Source organism: Pygoscelis adeliae, unplaced genomic scaffold, assembly GCF_000699105.1.
Source record: "Pygoscelis adeliae isolate BGI_AS28 unplaced genomic scaffold, ASM69910v1 Scaffold585, whole genome shotgun sequence".
Taxonomy (NCBI): Eukaryota; Metazoa; Chordata; class Aves; order Sphenisciformes; family Spheniscidae; genus Pygoscelis; species Pygoscelis adeliae.
This window is the reverse complement of record NW_008824801.1, coordinates 160374-181046: the sequence shown is the minus strand read 5'-3', so window position 1 is coordinate 181046 and position 20673 is coordinate 160374. Positions and strand designations below refer to the sequence as shown.

Here is a 20673-nt window from a genome sequence, read left to right as displayed (position 1 = left end):
CAAGGCACTGCAGTGTATGTTGGGTCAGGGTAATTGCTGGGTTTTAGATATACTTCTGAGGATCTACCCTTTTAAGTTGGAATAATTTATACAAGTTTAATGTCTCTTCTTCTTCTACCTTCCCTCTACTACCCATGGAAGTTTCACGTACAGACCACAGTCTTCGCGCAGAAATCCACATCACCTTCTAGAACACGGTTCAGTCCTACAGTCACACCTGCTTGGAAAAATGTGTCAGGCCAACAAAGAGTAGCGTAAAAGCAGAAATTTGTATCTTCAGACTGCTGAATCAGGCCTAAACTGGAAAAGGAGAACGTCGGGGCATTTAACCTCCTCGCACCCCAAAAGACGGAGAGGAGAATCCAAGTGGGCCATTACAGCTTCCATTACAGTGGACCATTATATTAATATAGAATGGAAATATATTTGAAAAATAAATATATGTTGAGGGTATCAAAGCTGTTGACAAACTTTTAATGGATGTTTGTAACAGCTTCCTTGGGTATCCGTCACCGGGCCATTTCCTGTCATCCTATGAAAACTCTCAAAGAGAAAACTTATTAAAAATAAGATTTTTATTTTTATTTTAATAATCTTTTCAGGAAAGACCCTGCAACTGGCCATACAGAAGAGGATTAAAAGGAAGGCAGATCACATTAGAAAAATAAATACCCCACAAAGATTAGGAAGACATTAGGAAAAACATTTACTTTAAAATACCAGAGTTGGTCAATTTAAACATTGTCAAGCCATTAGCAAATTAAAGAAAATGAATTTAACAAAACCACTTTGACTATCTCTGACTCCCCACATGAGCAAATAAAGCACATTCTTCCTCCAGCCCAACTCACCCTCACTAGTATTTCTTACCCAAAATAAAATATGCAGTAACACGACAACTGAGATTTTTAAAACCTGGCTTTACACAAAGGCTCTTCTGTTCGTGCTTAAATCTGTGGATACAAATAGGCTGCATACTTGAAGGCAAAACCAATTTTCTAAATTTGTCCAAATACCAGGTATTACACTGCCGCTGGCTGTACTCACAATTCCTTGTGCTCAAAAAAAGTGTGCAAATGAAACTGAGCTGAAAAATATGGCCTCGTTCATTTTCTTTTAAAGTAATGTACTCTTTGCAATTAGGTGTACTAATAAGAATACACATTGTAATAAACAAGAGGTTTCCTTTAAATTAACCATTAGAAATAGAGTTCTCGGGAGAGATGAAAAATATAGAAAAAATTATCAAGGCAAGAGGAGGTAAGAAGCAGAACAATTTAGGACTACGCCTGGTAATTACGACTTGAGAAAACAAACATACGCAAAACCAGAGAGGTATTCATGAACAAGCTGATTGTTTACCACTTACCAGTGCTTCCTGTTCAAAGTGTCCAAGAGCTCCCTGGCTATAGTTTTACATAATAAATACTAATTAAAAATCAGGGAAGCCAAGTGTAAAATTATTTTTGATGAACTAAAGCCGACAATTATTAAAGAAAACACATGAAGGCACACAAGAGACACCATTTTCTGGCATTATTTATCCTCCCTGGTTGGACTTATATTTGGTGCTGCATGGAAGGGCTGAGACTTTAATTCTTCCAGTTTTGAATCTCACTTTGGACAAAGCCAATTGGAAGTACTAACAAATTAGTTGGCTGGTTTACTCTTGAAAACTTCGTTTTCTTTGGAAATGAGAATTTCATTACAAAGTAGGAAAGATTTCTAATCAAAGACTAGCTGACTGCCCAATCAAGCAGAACAGAGCACAGCCTGACAGGACGTTCCCCACAGGACATGGAAGGTTAGCACTGAAGCCAGCGCTGCCCAAATTGCACCAGTTTTGGCATCAAAAGCGAAGATAGATTTCCTTAGAGCAGAACTGTACTGCAGTCATTTCAGGAAATAACACTGGTCTTAAAGCCTTCAAAACTCCATCTGTCTAAAGAATTTACTCGTCTCAAATCTGCATCCCCGCTGAGCGATGGTCCCCTGGGTCAAACACCAGCGAGGGAGAAGGCCACAGCAGATCTTCAGAGCAGAAGCTCGAGGTTCTGTCCACAGGAATCAGACCAGCAGCCAGCCTTCTGGAAGAGGCAACGAGCTGCGGTTCTGGCCGTTTGCTGCAGCAACCACCTCTTGGTGGAGAAGTCAGCCTGACACAGGACCACAAGTTACCATTATTCTCGCAACACTCAAGGTTAGTGTCGCAGTACAGCTTCTCTCTCCCAAAAGATAACGAAGCAACTGGTTCATCTAACCAGGAGTTCTACCTCGCGCAGCAAAAAAGCATCCTGTAGGATACAAATACAGATAGAAACCTTATCAAACCCTCCTGCAGCTTCACTGCCAAACAGCCAGCTAAACATAAAAAGGCTGGTTGAAATATAAAATACAGAAAAGCAGCACAGGACTTGCCTTTCCTGTCACTAAAGACCTGTTCCACAAAGCTCTGCAGCCTTACGTTTCCTGGATGTGGAAACACACGGATCTCTCTGCCCCTCCAGGATAATTAGGGAATACCTATCTTTTATTGAAAGTAGAGTACCTTTTAGGGTATGTGCACAATCTCCAAAATACATGCTAACATGCAGGTGACTCCATTGCCTGAACAAATGTGTTCACTGTCATCTTCCAGGTATGCCCTAAGTCCTGTATTATATTTGCCTGCCCTCTTCAAATGTCTTGGACACCCTCAGATATCTGAAATTATACTAGATGCCTATATTTAGGCACCTGTATTGCAGATGAAAAAAAGCACAGTACGGCTTTGTCATCCTCCTGAATAAAAACAAACAACAAAAAAGGACAGTTCAGCTTTGTCATCTTCCCGAATAAAAAAAACCCAAAAAACAACTCGCCAACAACAACAAAAAAAACCCCGAAACAAAACAAAAAAACCAGATAAAAGTTCCTGAAAGTTTGGATTTCACCCCACTTCCATGTCAAATATAAGACAAGAAATATTCTATACCGACAATTAAAATTGTTGAGAAGGTAAGATAATATTCTCCAAAAGCATCAAGAATTAGCAGTAAACACTACAGGGGGAACTGGGATGTTGTCAAGTATCGTATGGGCTCCACAGACCAAGTACTGGCAGGGGGTCAAGATACAGCTCCCAGCATCTTCTGACCTTAGCAGAAACTGGTAACAGCAAACAGCGCTTTCTAGGTACATTGTACCTTCCCATTGCGTGCAAGGTGTTACAATCTGATTCAGAATCCTTATACAAAGGATAACGTTGTGAGTCCACTGTGGAATCTAGGAGCACTTTCATGGACTCAGGTGTAGCTTGGCTCATTTAGCTTAAATGTCAGACCTAGAATGGGAAATAGCTGTACTATCGCTTGGCCTTCTACTGAAACCTGAAGAGCTCTGAAAGTCAGTCGACTGCACAGGTAGTAGCAGTGATGCTAGCACTTGTCTGTATGTGGAGGTGCCTGCAAAGTGAACTAAGGTGCAAATTTTGAGTGCACCTGCTACTTTGCATTGTCTTACTAAGCAAATATGTAAATGTCCAAGAGGCAATCCATTCATCTTCATAGAATCATAGAATGGTTTGGGTTGGAAGGGACCTCTGAAGGTCATCTAGTCCAACCCCCCTGACGTGGGCAGGGACATCTTCAACTAGATCAGGTTGCTCAGAGTCCCGTCCAACCTGACCTGGAATGTTTCCAGGGATGGGGCATCCACCGCCTCTCTGGGCAACCTGTGCCAGTGCTTCACCACCCTCAGCGGAAAACATTTCTTCCTTCTATCTAGTCTGAAACTTCATTACACCTCTGTGGATACTCCTGTCTCCCTGGGTGCTGTAGTGTTAACATGGAACACTGAAGCCATCCTAAATTCACACACTCCCTTTGCCTCACAGTAATGTCACCATGCAGAAAGCCAAATGCACCTACTAGCCACCAAAAGTGGGGGCAGGAGGATGCTACCATCTCTGCAAATGCACCCCACCACTTCCCTTACTGAGAATTTTCCCCCAGGAGCTTTATACTTGGTTAACAGTGAAGAGCCACTATTGCAAAACCCATTCTGCAAATATGCCCAGTGAAGCATTTTCAACTGGTAATGGTTTTCCGTCGTTATACATCAAAAACTGATAAACCAGTTTCCTGCATGCTTGATGTGCATCCATTTATCCATACATATCGTCTGAACTGCAGTAAGAAACCAAGGCAAGTAATTAAGCATGACCAGCACACAAGCCACTCACGATAAATGTGGTTTAATATACACAGATATCGACGTGCTCAAGGTCTAGCAGAGGTTTCTGAACACCTTTTTTTTTGTGATAAGGACCAGAATGAAAGCTTTTTTCTAACACACTGGTCTTGCACCAGACATTTTTTGACCACAGGTTAAATCCTTCCTCATTTTTCAGGAGTTCGTAAGCCTGATGCGTACAAAAGTTACCTCCTCACCACCACTGTTGCCTTCAGTCTTAGTCCAGGAAGCATTACATTCCCTACTCCCTGCAAATAGGGGTTTTGGAACTACTGCTGTCTATGCAGGCAATAAAGCTCTCCTTTTGAAGAGTTTATTATTCAGGGAGTTTGCTAACACACACTGTGATCACATTTGGCCAACACAGGGAATGGGTCATTAGGCATCGTAATATATGAACAGGAAGGTACAGGAGGGACATTAAAAATAATCTAGACCTTCTGAAGGAATCTGATACTTCCTAACAGCCTGTTTTCCTCCTCAAGAGACTAAAGCTCAAGATAATTGAGAATTTTGCTGCTTCCAGGCTACGCTGCTTTCTTGTATGCTCGTTTCAGCACTCCACAAAGGGAATCCACAGAGACGTTTCCCTACTCGGCAATGCAGAGCCCTCGATCAAAGACAGTGTCTGAAACCCCCTGGCTATCCTGATGTGTAAAAAGCATGCCACAAGAAGATCTGAGACAGAGAACCAACTGGAAAACATAATTTTTCTGCAGACCAAAAAGAATCAGAAGGCCTGCCTAGCCAGGTAAGAAGTAATCTGAACATACGCTTTATGACAGAAGAAACCCCTTACAAATGGTGGCATACAGACTTTAAACCTTTCTGACAGGAGCGAAGTTATGCTGCTCTGTCTCCTCCCCACACATCCCTCCAGGTCCACCGGTCTTCTGGTTTGAGAGCCGTTTCCACTGAATTACCCTCAGCTCACAAACCCCAGCACGTGCTTACTGTTATCTTCCTACACCCTTAAAAGCCTCACCTTTAATTTACTTCACGTAAGGTTTTGTGGCATGCTGCATTGCTAAAGCTTGGATTAGTCCACAGGACTACAGGGTGTCGCTTAATGGGTCCTTAACCAGGAGGTGGCTTGTGATGTCTCTTCCAGAGTCTGGCAAGATGACAAGGAACACATCTCTTCTAGCAGAGCAAAAGCTAGGTTTGTGAGTGAACTTCCTAATATAAACAGAAATGTCCTTGGGCAGCATGGACAGGTGGGAGCTTGCTTTTTGGTTTTTTAAAGGGAAAAAGAGTAGGTTCATCAAAAAGGCAAGACACCCAGTCAGGCAAAAATCTTTTCAGTTTCTCCTTTTATCCACATTCTTCTGTAACAAAATTAGAAATAGAATTTCCTTTCCTTATAGACAACATGTAAGAAAACTTCAGGAAGGGTTATGATTTTCTTAGGAAAAGAAGCAACAAAAAGGAGTATATTTTTCAGGCCTCAAAGATATATGAAGACACCATGCAAAGTTGCAGAAAAGGTAGGAACAGGCATTGTGTAGGCAGCAATAGCACCCAAAGAGATAGTTTAAACTTTTAATTCACATCAAGCCTTTGATTGCAGTAAACATTGCCATACAACTCAGGTTTCCATTCTCAGCAAAGCTTAACTGGCGGTAAGTGGAGTGGCTGTTGTATTCCAGCAACAGAAATACCGGGTGGCTCTCTTGGGGCAGGAACAAAGGAACATTTTAAATAGCTAAAAATAGCTAAAATCATTGTCCTTATGTTTAAGCCAGCACGTTTTCCTCTTATGTAATTAAAATTTTGACATGGCTATATTTTGTGTCTTGTGAAGGAAGGTTAGGAATAATGAACAACTGAAACCTCACCACGTATTCAGAAGGCAGTGTTTCTGATTTAGCCCAATTAAGTGGAACTTCTTGCAACTCATACAGGTTTTGACAAATGCTGTGACATACAAAAGATGGTTCAAATGCAATTTTCTTCCCCGCCAAACTAGAATGGTTTTTCAAAACAGTCTAGAACAGAGCTACAAGAATTCAGATCTTCCAAATAGCTGACAAAATTATCAATGCACTGACATAACTGATCACCAAACTGCAAAGAGAAATGTGCCACCCATCAATTTATAGCTGATGCTATGTCTTCAAGCTAAATACTCATGGGAAGTTCACTACAAAATCATTTCTTACATAAAACATATCCACAAATGTTATATCCATGTGGCATAATAACCATGGTTATGGTTAAAGCAATCTAAAATATATGACAGCATCGATTCAACTATATCTTACAGTTGCAAGGTTTAATTTTGCCTTCCCACTTTGCAATGAGCCCTTTTCCTCAAAACTGATAGGTTAGGTTTTGGTTAGAAGCAAGACAGTTCAAAAAAATGGAAGCAAACTAGATAATTCTCCAGAGTTCTGGCAATTTCAAGTTACAAATTTCCACTAGAAATCATATGTGTGGCAACCTTGTAACCAAAGCACCGGAAATGAGATAAATTCGTTTATCAGCCTTCCCCAGGCAGCATCTCGTACCCAGAACTAACATTTGGCAGATGGAAAATGTTGCCAACGTTACAAATAAAATATTTTTTTGTAGTTAACTTTCAAAGAGCACTGAATAATGCAGCCGTCACTCAAATCAGATCTACCTCTCTACAGAAGGAGTAGGCAGCAAGCTACAACAGTGTGAGCGGGGAGGCAGGGAGGAAGGGTTCTTTAATCAAAAAGCTGCGAATAAAGAGTGAACCGTCCTTAGTGGCAACTCTTTTCATTGTAACTAATACCATCTCAGTTCCACAGCTGGAGCTAAACGCCTTTGGCTCTCCTAAGAGTTTAATTCAAGCGTTTCACAAAGTCAGTAAAGAGATTCTTAATGACTTCCCTCAGTTTTGGAACAAGCTTATACTGTGTGCATACATAACAACACCCGTAGCAATACCCTGTACTTCGGAGTTTATCCTCCATAGATTGAGAAACACTTTACCTGGCTGTTAAAAGCTTTAATCTACAAAATTACAGAAATTACTTTATTTACACCAGAAGATACACAGGAAATAAACAGTTTGTTCAAGGTCACAGACAGAGTAAGTGCCAAGAGGAGCATTAGAAAACAGACCCACTGCGCTGCCCATCTTTAGCACAAGCTAAGCACATTAAAAAAAAAAAAAAAAGATTATTTTCATCTTTCTTCAGTTTTACATGGCTTAGAGCTAATTAAGAGGTAAATAAAATGAAAGCAACCTTGAGAAGGTCAGAAATCTTTATGCCTGCCACCAACACAGAGGCAGTTTTATTCTGGAATTTTTTTCCTTCATTGTCTTACTGTGTCTAATAATTTAGCAAGTCTAAGCAAGGCAGCTTCTTGACAGGCTCCTGCTAATTTGTCCACAGGACCTCTGGCAGATGCAAAGTGACAGGCACTCGGAGTCAGTCAGCTTTGCTGAGGTGTTATAAATAGCCGTGAATTTTTCTTTTTGGATTTCGGATGTTCAATGTATGGTAACTCAGGAGCGTCCTTCCACAACTGATCCCAGCTGACCTTGAAAGTCATTACTGCTTTATTTTGTGCTAAAGAATTATTTGGATCACCTCATCACCCCTCCCTCCCCCCACACAGACTCATCTTGCCATTTGCCCCATGAACGACCGATCACCAGCTGTTGTAGGGTGGAGGACCACTGACTTTTCTAACATCTTTTGGCCACTTATAAGACTGCAGCAGTTAGCTGTGTAGCTCCAGAGGCAGCCACCCCACGTGAAACCCAAAGTGAACGCATAACGAAGTGGTGCTGCATTTTGCCCGAGTACCGACATTAATTCTATTGCTGCTTTTCTTGATTTTGGGCTTGACAGGCTTAATCACAGCACTGGTATTTTCAACTTCTACTTTTTTTAATCATCCTAAGCATTTAGTAGAGTGTATGAAGAAAGAGAAAGAAATCCAAATGAAATTGCACATCCCCACCTCAAATCCAAATCAACCTCCACCTTCCAAAAAAAAAAAAAAGGCTAGAAAACAGATTAAAGAAAACCAGAACTCAAAGTGCCTAGTCACACTTCCAAAGCTAGTTGTAAATATTCTGAAAATTAAGGCTACATAATAATGCAATGCAGAGAAAGTCCCCCTGGCAGTAAAGGAAACAATGAAGACATACGTCTCCGTGCATAGAATTTCCTTTTCATCTAGGGATCTCACTGTGTTGTACCAAAATTCATTCATCAGCTCCACTGCACTCTACAAATTCCAACTTTGCAATTTCTATGCTCTAAGACTTGGACCAGCAAGACTGGAAACTGCAAACTATCTTGCAAATGTAAGGCTTAGATGCGTTTTAAAATAAAAATTCCATCTCCACCATTGCAGTGCCACAGGCCACCAATAACCTATACTGTGCTCATCCACAGTTGGTCTAGAAACAACACAGCTTCAATGGAATCCAACATTTCACTCCAAAGATCCTCTGATCAAGCAAGGCTTTTCACCCCTTTCCCCCTTAGTGCTGAATTGCTCCCCAAGGTTAACCGGGCCAAGCCCCCGTTTAACAATTTGCCTGACAGAGCAGGTGACGCAGCCGTACTAACGCACGTGCATCACCTGCACCTCTCCCCCTCCACACGTGGTGCTCCACAACCCGCCGCACAAGTTGGGATCCGCTGACAGCGGGAAAGGAAATCTCTTCACCTATCTGCAGAGCTGGAACCAAATGGCTTCTCTTCACATTCAAGCTTTCTGCTGCTTTAGGATTGTTAATCAGGAAATGCCTTCCTCAATCTGATTTCTTTTTTAAACCAAAAATGACATTTGTGATTTTCATCTGATGAGAAAAGTACAGCTTTTGGGGTTTTTTTTTTCCAAAATCTTAACTAACAGCATCATAGTCTGAATTCAGCAAATGAATACCTGTAGGTTTTGTTTCTTCCTCTGTTCTTAAAGGATTTTTTACATTATAGGTTAACTTTGAAAGCAGTTTACATATACATAAGAACTATATATTCAGACAGGAAATAATGTATTTGCAAAGGCATCAGAAAGGCACAGTACCACATTTCCAAGAAAACAAATACAGACTTAAACTTTTCCCAATAAATACGCACATACGTTTACATCTCTATGTACCTACAGTATATCTAATAGAATTCCTTTCTATTATTCTATTGTTAGAATTATTCCTATTATTCTATTATTCCTTTCTATTATTCCCTTAATAAACTCTTCTCTAGCTGAAATTTATTTCATTCAGAAAGTAATTTATAAAAAAGTGTTCCATGACTTGGAGCAATAAAATTTATCTAACGTGTAAGGCTTTTGTCCACAGTTTCTATACAAATTATGTGCAAAAAGAACTCCAATAAAGAAAGTACAGGTTGTGACACAACTTAGAGTCAACATTTCTAAAGGAAATAATGAGTTTTACTTCACTTTTTCCCTAATGATCTTTCCCCAAAAGCTGCTCAGACTATGAGAACAGACCTAGTCAACTCATTAGTGCCAAATGCTGACATTTCTTTTACAGTCACTAGAAAATGAAGCAGTCTTCACTTAGGATAGGAACAAGATACATCAGCCTGTCTAAGCCTAGGTAGGAAGATCCTTCATTTAAATATGTGGAAACAGATGGATTGGAAAAAGAAAAGAAAAGAAAAAAAAAAAAGAGGTTCAGGGAACATAAAACTACCATGTTTTCAAATTCGTTCAAACAGTATCACAGCTGTCGATGCCCCACCCCTGGAAGTGTTCAAGGTCAGGTTGAACAGGGCTTTGAGCAACCCGGTCTAGTGGAAGGTGTCCCTGCCCATGGCAAGGGGCTTGGAACTAGATGATCTTTAAGGTCCCTTCCAATCCAAACCATTCTACGATTCCATGATTTTAGTATATGCAACAGGTTTCAGGACATAAAATGTAATGAAAAAATAAACCATACTGCTCTCCTACTGCCCTTTAATAGCGCAATCCCTCTGCCAGTGCAATTTATTGTGTGCATTACTTAGCCACGCAACGTCAAAAGAAAATAAGCAATGGAAATCAATAATCTTCACATTAAAAAATAATAAAAGTAACCTTAGATTAACGGCAACTAATATGATATCCACAGACACAGCTCTAACTCCCCACATGAAGCCAGAATTAACTGCACTTCTACTTCTGCCCACCTGGAACCGGGTGGGAAGGGCAGGCAGAGGATGCCATCCCTGTGATCTGAGCACCTCACCAACTCTGTGAAGGATCCAGGGAAGATGTGTGAAATGAAGAAGGGCAATTCCTTACTGCCCTCAACACTGGCTACTTAGCAAGAACTGCAGCTCCACTGACTTCTGTAAGCATTATCAGACCTAACAGAGATAGAAGATAACAGCAGCATTTGGCTCTAAGCCTCTCATTTGATAAGCAAATTTCATACTTCCAGTGAAAGGCAGAGTTGGGTGCTTATAATTAAAAAAGGAAAACTTGACAAATTCCACTGAACAACTGGTTACTGCAACCTCATGGCTTTTAACACGAAACCTATTTGCTTTGCTACGGGCTCAAGCTTCAAACTTGTCACACGCTTATGTACCAAACTTGGCATTTAACACACAAGTGAAAAATGGGTTCCTCAAATCACTGAAGAAGGCTGGAACCAGTCATAAATCATAAGGAAGAGAGCGTGCAAGTCTCTTCTGCTGCTCTCTGGAGGTTCTCACTGTGCTGTCATAGTGTTACCTTGTGCTTTTAGGATATAAACTTAGAGCTAATGAGACAGAAGCAAAGGTCGTCTCTCCTAAGACAGGATTTCTTAAAGACAACAAGTTCAATCTGTCAAACCTTTTTGGAAAATATAAACTGCGTACCTATATAGGATTAGTTAGCCCCATCTTGTGCACTCAGCCATTATGCCACGAGAAACATGCGCTTGCTACTGTATATAAGAAATACCATCCTTTTAGAAATTGCACCTCTAAATAGTCTTCCATTGAAGATTTCTTAATGGACCCAATGAGAAGTGGCTGCAGAGAAGCACTTACTCATCTCTTGATTTTTCATTTCATGCTTTCAGCACACTGCACTTGTGCAAGTCCCTTTTCTAGGGCCCAGTTCTAAAGTCAGTTGGATTCCTAAAAGCCCTGATTTAAAGTGATTAAACAATGCCCAATTTCAAACAAGTGCTTGAGTACTTTTTAAAAATGTTGCCTTATACTGACCTATACTTGACTTTTTAGTGGCGTTCTTAGGGATGCCGTACACAGAAAAAAGGGTTTAATGCTCCGAAGCAAATATTAACACGTTAGGTAGCATTCGTGTGAAAACTATTTCAAAGCCAAGCAATTAAGCAAAGAATGCAAGATGAGGAGTGACTGATTAACGGTTTTGTCACAATCGTGTATGTTGAATTAAACTGGTTTATCACTTCTCTCTCCCTTTTGAAATATTAATGCCTTTCACACTGCTGCATACCATGCTGACTTATGTATCTAGCAGAAAAGGCAGCGTTCCACAGATAATCTTCCCTGTATATCACCTATCCTTTGAAACACTTGTACTCCACCAAACAAGGCTCTGGGAGTACTAATCGTCAAGGCACACAGTCTACGGCTCTTACAGGGTGCACTTCCTACAGCTCAGATATTGCAAATCTGATGATTACCAAAAACAGTACTACAACATGCAGGGTTTCCCTTCTTTAAATGTCTATTTTCACAAAATGAATAACCTCCAGCATTGCAGATACAAGCATTTAAGAAAATAGTTGAAAGACTTATTGGCAGTGGTTCAGGACACTTCGTGACTTCACGCAACAGCTTGTGATTTTACAACTAAGCTGAAGAATACGTATCCCGCAGGCTTGTGAGGCCTTCAATTACTGTAACAGAAATAATGAGCCTTGCACTTGGAAAACTAATGGCATTAATCATTTATTTTTCAGAATATATCTATCCCCACCACTAAAACGTACATATAAAGTTAGTATTTCCAAACAGTTCTACAGAGAGTATTTCAGTTTCCTGCTAAAGAGAAAATGCCAAACTGTTCTCGCGGGCTTACTGCAATCCAAGTATGAATATGAGTGGGAAGGAAATGCAAACTTCCAGACCCATTCCTTCAAACTCACAGAATATTTACTTTAAATGCAGCCCTTAAGAACAACTACTGATACTTTTCTCACCTTTTTCCTTTACAACACCCAGTGGACACAAGTTCTTACACACTCTCCAGCGTGTACTTACCCTTAGTTCAACTTCTTTGCCAAGTAAGTCATACAGACTGGCTCCTTTGGAGGTAATTTCAGACGCAAGCTGTCTAGCTGCCTTCAAGTCAGCAATCTGGAAACACAGCAACAGCACTGAATAGCAAAAGAGAATCCCCAATACCACAAAGAAAATCCACGACAGATTTTTCCCGGTTTGATGTTAAAATTGCACAGCAGGTCAGCACAGTGGCCGTAACTCTACTATAGTATTGAAGAAGTTGTCCACCGGAATCAGAGTGAGCCTGTCTCTTGGCTTTAAAATGGTCTAGATGAGGCACTGTTTAGACACAGGCTTCTGGGTGAAACCCCAGCCACTTTAGGCCAACAAAAAAAACCAAAACCCAAAAAACCTCTTGAAAACTGCGACTCTGCTAGTTGTTGGTTCATGTGCTGCCTGGGGCAGAGGGAAATATGACCTTTTTCATATGCAAAAGTAAAAAGTATATACACACCAAAAGGTATGTGACTCGCACATTGCATAGGTAATGAATATTGATCATCTACAAGTGTTTTTTCATTATTTCTTCAGGTGCTTTTTTCAGAGAGACACACCAGACTTACACAGAGGAAAAATCGCTTGTGGTTCTGCCATTTTTTCCAAGAATGGTAGTACAGTTGCCTAACAAGCAGGCATGACATAGTATAGCTATAAAAGAATCAAAGACTAAAAATATTAGGACATAGAAGAGGTGCTAAAACTAACAAAAAGCAGTAACAGGAATTCCTCTTATTTAACAAAGTGTTGGTTTGTTGTTTTTTTTTTTAATATCTAGAGATGGCATTTATTTTAAGGGCTTGAACAGCTTTGATGTCTGTTAGGGTAACATGAAGATTTCCCTTTCCTGCAATGCAAACGGGCTGAAAACCAACTTTCAGTCAGTGTTTTGCAAAATCCTCCTGCAACAAGGTTAGTAGATAGAAAATAGTCTTTATTCCGGCCTATTCCAATATTTCTATGATTTCAACAGCAGTCCAAACTAAAAATAACCAATTTTGTGCCACTGTTGCCTTGTATTATGCTTCTGGTTGAGAATTCACAGAGATGAAAACAAATCATAGCATATAACCTCAACTACAGAAAGTACGAGTTAAAACCATACCCACTCCCTTGTGAGAACATTCTCTACTTAAGTTTCAGAGAGAAAACGGATTTGTTTTTCATAAGTTAACACAAAACCCCTGCCCAAAACAAGAGTACAAGGTTTCCTTACTTTTGAGCCAAGGTCAAACTTGAACTTGCTGCTGTCTTCCTCACTCACATCTGCATGTTCCACTCCCTTGGTGTTCATAGCACCGTAAAGCACAGAGGTGACCTTTAGCAGTTCCTTCACTGCATAGCCATCTGCCTGGTAAAGCTTCTTAGTGTTGAGCTTTATGTGAGCTTTGGTAGCCTTTGGGAAGAAAGAATGAATTCATCGTGTCACAAAGAACAAAATCCTCATTTACCTCTTCACACTTCACTCAAAAGCTCTTTTTGGGGGCACCATGCTCTGCTTTACAGAAATAAAGCTTCCCATTTGGAAACACGAGTTTGCCTCATCATATTACTGATGTTTCTAGAAGAAATTTTTCTGAAACGTGTGCACTTTCTGCATGTCAGAACATTTGCAGATAATTGCCAGAATGAAATAACTCAAACTATCCATTAATTCTTCCCTGCATGAAGATCAGCAAAAACCCTGTGCACCACTTAAATTCAAATTAAGCTTAAGTGGAATGTAAGTGCTGCCCAGATCTTGTGATGATGCTGCAGAGAGGTAAATTTCACCCTTAATGAGTTATAAGAATAAGATCAATTATCCTAATTTAACTGTCTTCTCTTCCAGCAGTACCTTCGGAATCTTTTATTGTTTCTCTCAAATTTTTCCCTGCTATGACATTAGTGATTTTATTCCCTTGTCTTCCATCTCTGAAAAGTACAGACAGACCAGTAAGGAAAAAAACATTAAAAATTATAATATTATCTCTTTATAGTTCAAAATAATAAAGGGGGGAAAAAGAGCATAATCGAAATGATACATCTGTCACAGAAAGGACACAAATGTTGTTCTTGAAATTCCTGACAAGATTATCTTATAAACGAATAGCCACAAGGAGCCAACACCAAACTTCAGGTCCAACTTTGAGGCAGTCTTCCTGATGGCACGACTAAACAAGCAAGCAAACAAAAATTGATCACCGGTTATGAATACAGAAACTGAGCATCCAAATGACTTAACATCTTCTTTCCAGTATCTTTTTAAGATGAAACTTCTGCTAAAATATTTCTCCTTTGGGAATACTGTGTGGCAGAAAATCTATCCACGATTCACGCGCGGTATTACAGTGTTACCGTAAGCAATTCACACCCGCCTAGGGCTCTGACAGGGCAAGACCTTCAATCCGGGGTAAAGGACTCACACACTAAAATGGTTGGTACAAGTTTTGCCCACTCTGCACTGAGCTTCACTGAATCATTGACTGCAGGAAAATTTCCCGTGAAACTAAAGAGAGAGAGGACCACATCTCAAACCATGGATTTAGCTCCAACTTTTCCAAGAGCAAAGGAGAAAAAGCAAATCGTTGTTGGCCCATGTTTCTTCCTGTGCATCTTGTCAAACTTTGTGACTTTACAATCAGATTTCCATTTCCAAGAAACGTTTACCTCTTGCCTCTCTCGCCCCAAAATCTCAACCCAGCAGAGGAAACTGACTCTACATCTGCCTCTTGCCAGCAGGAACTCAGCTGAAAAGCAAAATCAAAACTTCCAGAACAGGTTACTGATGTTGTACACCCTGAGCCAGGGGAATACGAGACTTACGGTGCAAAAAACCCTAATCGCTTTTGAAAATTTTGACCAGCGTGATCTCAAATGAGCCAATACACAAAGCGGAAAGCCAGATATGTTCTCCTTCCTTCCCTTTCAGTAGAAGGCATCTAAAAAACTAATCGTAGAAACAGTAGGTATTAAATTTTAAGAGAAGCAGGTCATTAAATTGACAGAATCTGTTAAACATCCCCTACACAAAGACGACTAATGCACCACATCATAAAAGGATTGTTTTAAAGACAGGAATTCCAGCTTCAGTTGCATTAAACCCCAAAAGAGAGAAAAATCAACGTCTAGTAAAAGGAAAAAAAAATGTTTTTTCACTCAAAGACAAAAAGAGGAACAAATACACAGGCAAGTACATATATTTTTCAGATTGGCATAATGGCACTGCTTACTCAAGAAGGTAACTTCATGTGTGGAAAGCTTGAGACAGTCACCTATTTTATAACAACTCCAAATAGTTTTAAAGTATCATTAAAAATCACCTCCATCTATTCTGAAGATCAGATTATTACAATGCAATAGAAAAGAGAAATAGAAATACACTGTAAGAACGGCATCAACAGCCAGAAAGTCTGCTTTATTTTAAAATCTGCTTTATTATTATCATAGAGCCAAATTTTGACAGCGTGATGGAAATGCAAAAACAGCCCAGGGAAGACCCAGAACTCCCAGCTGAGTGCTCCAGTGCTCTGCTCTGGTTGCAGAGTCGTAGTCTTTAGCCTGTCTAGCCCAAACATTTTGCATTCTTTCCTGTACAACGGCACATTCTCGATAGGAAGAATGAGGACTGCTCTCATCTCCCTGTCTTGTTTAACACTTAGGATAGTCTCCTGGGTACTGAAGTAGTGACTCTAAATCTCCACAGGCTGAAATAGGAATTGAACACGTGATACTTCCCGGAAATCACTCAGGAAGATCGCATCAACTGCTTCTCCCATCACTTGTTAAAAAACAAATATGTCTGCCCTTTGCAAGAAGTTTGGTACCTTGGTTTGCTGAGTATGTTTTCATGAATGCGTTTCGCTGAGACTAAACTCATCAGAGGCTTTTTGCTGCACTCTACCTCAAATTTGGATCCAAGTGGGCTCGAGTAGGAGCCAGGTATTGAGCCACCCAGACTAGGGCAGTTCTAGGTGAGCAAACGATTAAAAAACCACGTAAGACAACCCTACAGACACTTCAGGACCTTTTGGGTCCGAAAAGGAGACATTTGGTAAGTTCTCAAACTACCAGTAACACAGAGCAATACGTAATTTGTGTAAAAAATTAAACACATCTTTACTCCTCGTTCAGTGAAGGAGAGCAATACTCTAGTTATATTTCATGATCATTAATCTACCCTGATATTCTCTCTGAGACAAATCTGTCTCCATCAAATCTCACATCTGGCTACGGATGCATAAAGCTATTAGCTACTGGAGAAGATAACTGTGGATTCCATGGACAGTGAATTATTAAGGAAATGTCTACAAGCTTTTCTCGTTCTGAAAACGCTGAAAACCTACAATAATCCCCATATTATCTTGTAATATTAACTGAGAGTAAGTACAGGATGATTAAAGAAATTTCCATTCATTTCATTTTCTGGATCATATTATGTAATTCTTCAAAACCCTTGGGATGTCTTACATGAAATCACTTATTAAAAGGAAAATGCATGCATAACATTACTTCTGCTTCCGTACTTGTCCTTTTAAAACATGCTTGATTTGGAGGGGAGAAATCCTTCCAAACAAAACAGATCTGTTCACTACATCTTGTGATGCTCCAGGGCTCAAAAGTGCATTCTGGTATGTATGGGAGCGTAACATGCTCTGAACATAGTAAAATTAAGAATTAAGAAAATTTATGGTGGACATCATCACAAATCAGAAGGGAAAAGCTGGCTTGGTTATAATGTCATTTTGATACGTATTAAAAATTCAAAAAAGTATTATAAGAAATTAATCTCTGGTATTAGCATAAAGACTTCTGTTGCTTCTGGACCCACCCGCAGCCCCATTAAATTTTTTCCACCTGATTAAGAGTGCTATAATAGTGTGTCGTAACAGCAAAGGCTCATGCTGCATCAAAATAACAAGAATGATATGAAGGACAATGTTATTTTATTCCACGAGGCTAAAAAGTTGATGGCCCAATTCAAGTATGCTCATGCATAACATGATAAAAGACTTGATCTGAGAAAAATATGGCTCGATCTAGTAAGTGAGAAGGCTCATACAACAGAATACCAATATATGACTCTATATCATAATGAAAACAATCAGAATTATGACTATTCAAGCATACAAAAGAATCAGGCATCCGAAGTTAGCAATAAATATGATGGAATCTCTTCTGAACCCATTTAAATGGCTTCAAAACCTTTCATACCTACAGCTGTATCTTCCACTATTACCTTTTTATAAATATGAAGTGATAAGGATGGATATTGTTGTAGCGTTAGATGTTTAGATCCCAGTTCTGCAAAGAGACGTACGTAACTACAAGATTTCAGTAACAGCACGCCCTGGCCTGCTGAAGTTCAGAACAGCACAAGACACACAACACAGCGCAAGAATACGATATATACTCAGGCACCCATTGCAAGGAAATAGTAAGGGGTTAAGAGAGAAAGCATTAAAGCTAATATGGAACCAGTATTTCAGTGTGCTTAAGCACGACTCCTTCAGCAGACTTACCATGAACTGAGCCACTGCCTTAATGAAGAAAACCCGGTCCTGTTCTGTCTCCACATCAGGAGGAATATCCGTCTGAGGTTCATACCTGTGGAAAGAAGCACGCGTAGATTCCGACAAGAAATACATGGGCAATATTAAAGAGACTGGTTCATTTGTGAGGCAAAAAAATCAAACAAAACAGGCATGTATGAGACTGGAAAATAAATCTTTAGCTCCTACTGCAGACTGGGGTATCCAGACCCTGGAATGCATACAACGGGTTTGTGTACAAACTGCAAAAGCTGTAGAACCTGAGACACTTCTCCAGAAGGAATTGTTAGGCGGGGTCCTGAATACATCTTCTCAGTCAGTTTCGCAAAGGAGCAATCAATCAAGTCTGTGAAATACTTATTTTCAGAAGTAATTTACTACTTAAATCACAAGCTGCTTATATAAATCAAACTCAACTTAATCATGTGTGGCTTCACAATTTAAAACACCAGGCATACGACTGAGTTAATACTCCCAGTCTTTCCGGCGGTGTGTTAAAATGACTTGTACTAGATTACTATTGTTGGTAATAACAAAACCAGCCACCTTGTCCTTTAAAATGTTATGACACTTTTCCACACCCTCAAAATACACAGGAAAAGTTCACACTCAGACATCATTTCAAACATATTACTTTCAAAAGTAAATGAAACTTATGAAAAAGCAAATTGAAAGATTGTGAAATGCTTTAAAAAAACCACTGGTGAAATGCAGAAACTTCTAGAAGTCACCAGCCTACAGGAACCAGGGAAGAAGAAAAGTAAATTCCCAGTCTCATAAAAGGCTTCGAGATTTTCAGCATTCAGACAGACAAAAAAGCATCTTTGCTTCCAAATCACATTTGAAATTATGAGCAAGGCACGTGCAAAATAGCCTCTCTGCTTTAAAGTGTAATTAAAAGGCTTCTAGAAGCTGGAAAAGCTGTCTGCCTGCATCAAGTGTAATTCTGACCCATAACAGAAAAGGATGCCAGTGTTCGGTTGCTATTTGGTCTGAAAGTGAAGCACTTCACTATTAGGCAGAGGGTTCCCAGTAATCTTATAACACAGAAGTTTGCCCTTTTAAAAGGGTTCAGGTTCATTGCAGAAACATGTTTTTAAAACGGTATTTTTGTTTTCTTTCAATTGCTCTGTTATTTTACTGTTACATACTAGGGGGAACACTGATTTATGTTTTTACACAGGCGTTGAAAACAACCAGTAATTTAGACCCTCAGTGTAACAGCAGTATTTTAAAGAATATTTAGGTAACTTGATCCAAGTAAATTTGAATGGTTGTAAGTATTTCCCTATGTTATTACAATTGCAACAGTATTCAGCAAATATCTAACCGCTCGGTAATTAAACTTAACGGATACTAATTATGAATCCAGGCCAAAAAATAGCAATCAGGCAAATGGGTCACTGTCGTATTTTCAATTGTAATGTTCTACCTTATGAGTAGCTTAAAAAACTTAGTTTATTTTTTCACTTACATGGGAGAAAGATTATGTATAATTTGATTAGCGCCTCAAGTTTCATAAACATTTAACCAAAGTCTGTCAATGGGTTAAGTGGGTGTAAAACTACAACTGGATAGTAGTAGATTAGTACTGTGTCATTTTATTTTTTTTTTAAACATGGCATGGATGCTAGACGATACCAGGTTGGACCAATAACAATTGTAGCAACAAGGTAAGAACTGTGTCTCGGCAAGCTCTCACTATATCTCACCCTCTTCGGGGTACAAGGTCAGATACAGGCAGAATGGTAATGGAGTTTGTAGAATATGTGAAAGAGATACGGCTACTTTTGAGTAAGTATGTCCCCTTCAGGATGCAATCTCTGCCAGGACTGAGTCATTGCCTTTTCTACTTCAGCTACTAAAACACTTGGGTTTTGGGTTTTTTTTTTTGTTGTATAATTAAATTAAAAACCTGCAAACTTAACTACCACATTTTCTATCTGATATTTAGAAGAGTAGATCTCAAAGAATGACTAAACATCATTATGTTCCTCTTTAAACTTCTTAATACAGTTTCACACCAAAACATCAGCTCCAAGCACACGTATCGCATCCCAGCACCAGCCCCAACATTTGTCAGCCTCATCACCAACCTTTTCACCAGCCAGAGAAGCACTTCTGAGACAAGCATGAAGTTTGGGGTATGGAAATTCTCCATAGATATGAGTCGGGGGTACCCCAGTGCCCTCATCATCTCAGTAAAATCTGACAAACAAGCAAGAGCAGGGATTCCTTCTTACATATCCAACACGGACATTACCAAGAACTCCGGTTCCCACAGCATGCTGCTCAGTTACCGTTAGATATGCCCTGTTCAAAGCACTGTTAGAAAAAATCCTGACTGGATTAATTTAAAACATAATGTCATTTCAATAGAAAACATGGCTGAGTAAAAGGGCGACTTTTTAGCATGAGATTCGCTGGGCAGCAACGACGTTAAAACAGCTTCTCCCTACAAAACACACCATTTAAATGAAGTGGACGGCGGTGATCACCACTCCGCAGAGGCTGGGCTGTCCCGGTCCTCTGCGTTTACGAGGCGCTGTTAAAGCAGAGCCTGCCAGTCGATTCAAAGAACAGGCTCCAACCCCGCAGCAGGCTTCCCCCCCTGCCCCTCGCCTGAGGCCCCAGGCGCCCCTCACCCGCCCGCGCTGCCTCCTGGATCCCTCCGTGAAGCTACAGGGCAAAACTGAAAGGAAAAGCGGGAC

General features: G+C 40.0%; 1 protein-coding gene across 2 annotated transcripts in view; it reads right to left on the bottom strand.

Moving 5' to 3' along the window:
* The window catches only part of CLUAP1 (clusterin associated protein 1), a 70634-nt gene extending 50470 nt beyond the window's left edge, over positions 1–20164 (bottom strand). Inside the window, exons 1-4 of one of the 2 annotated variants that reach the window (XM_009323966.1) lie at positions 20059–20164; positions 17933–18017; positions 13648–13827; positions 12414–12509 (exon numbers count right to left, since the gene is read on the bottom strand). In XM_009323966.1, coding sequence (XP_009322241.1) covers positions 12414–12509; positions 13648–13827; positions 17933–18017; positions 20059–20159 — 462 coding nt within the window. In that variant the 5' untranslated portion in view covers positions 20160–20164. The remainder of the gene's footprint in view (positions 1–12413; positions 12510–13647; positions 13828–17932; positions 18018–20058) is intronic. The other variant, XM_009323965.1, reaches the window with a different exon arrangement.
* Between the last annotated feature and the right edge of the window lie 509 nt (positions 20165–20673).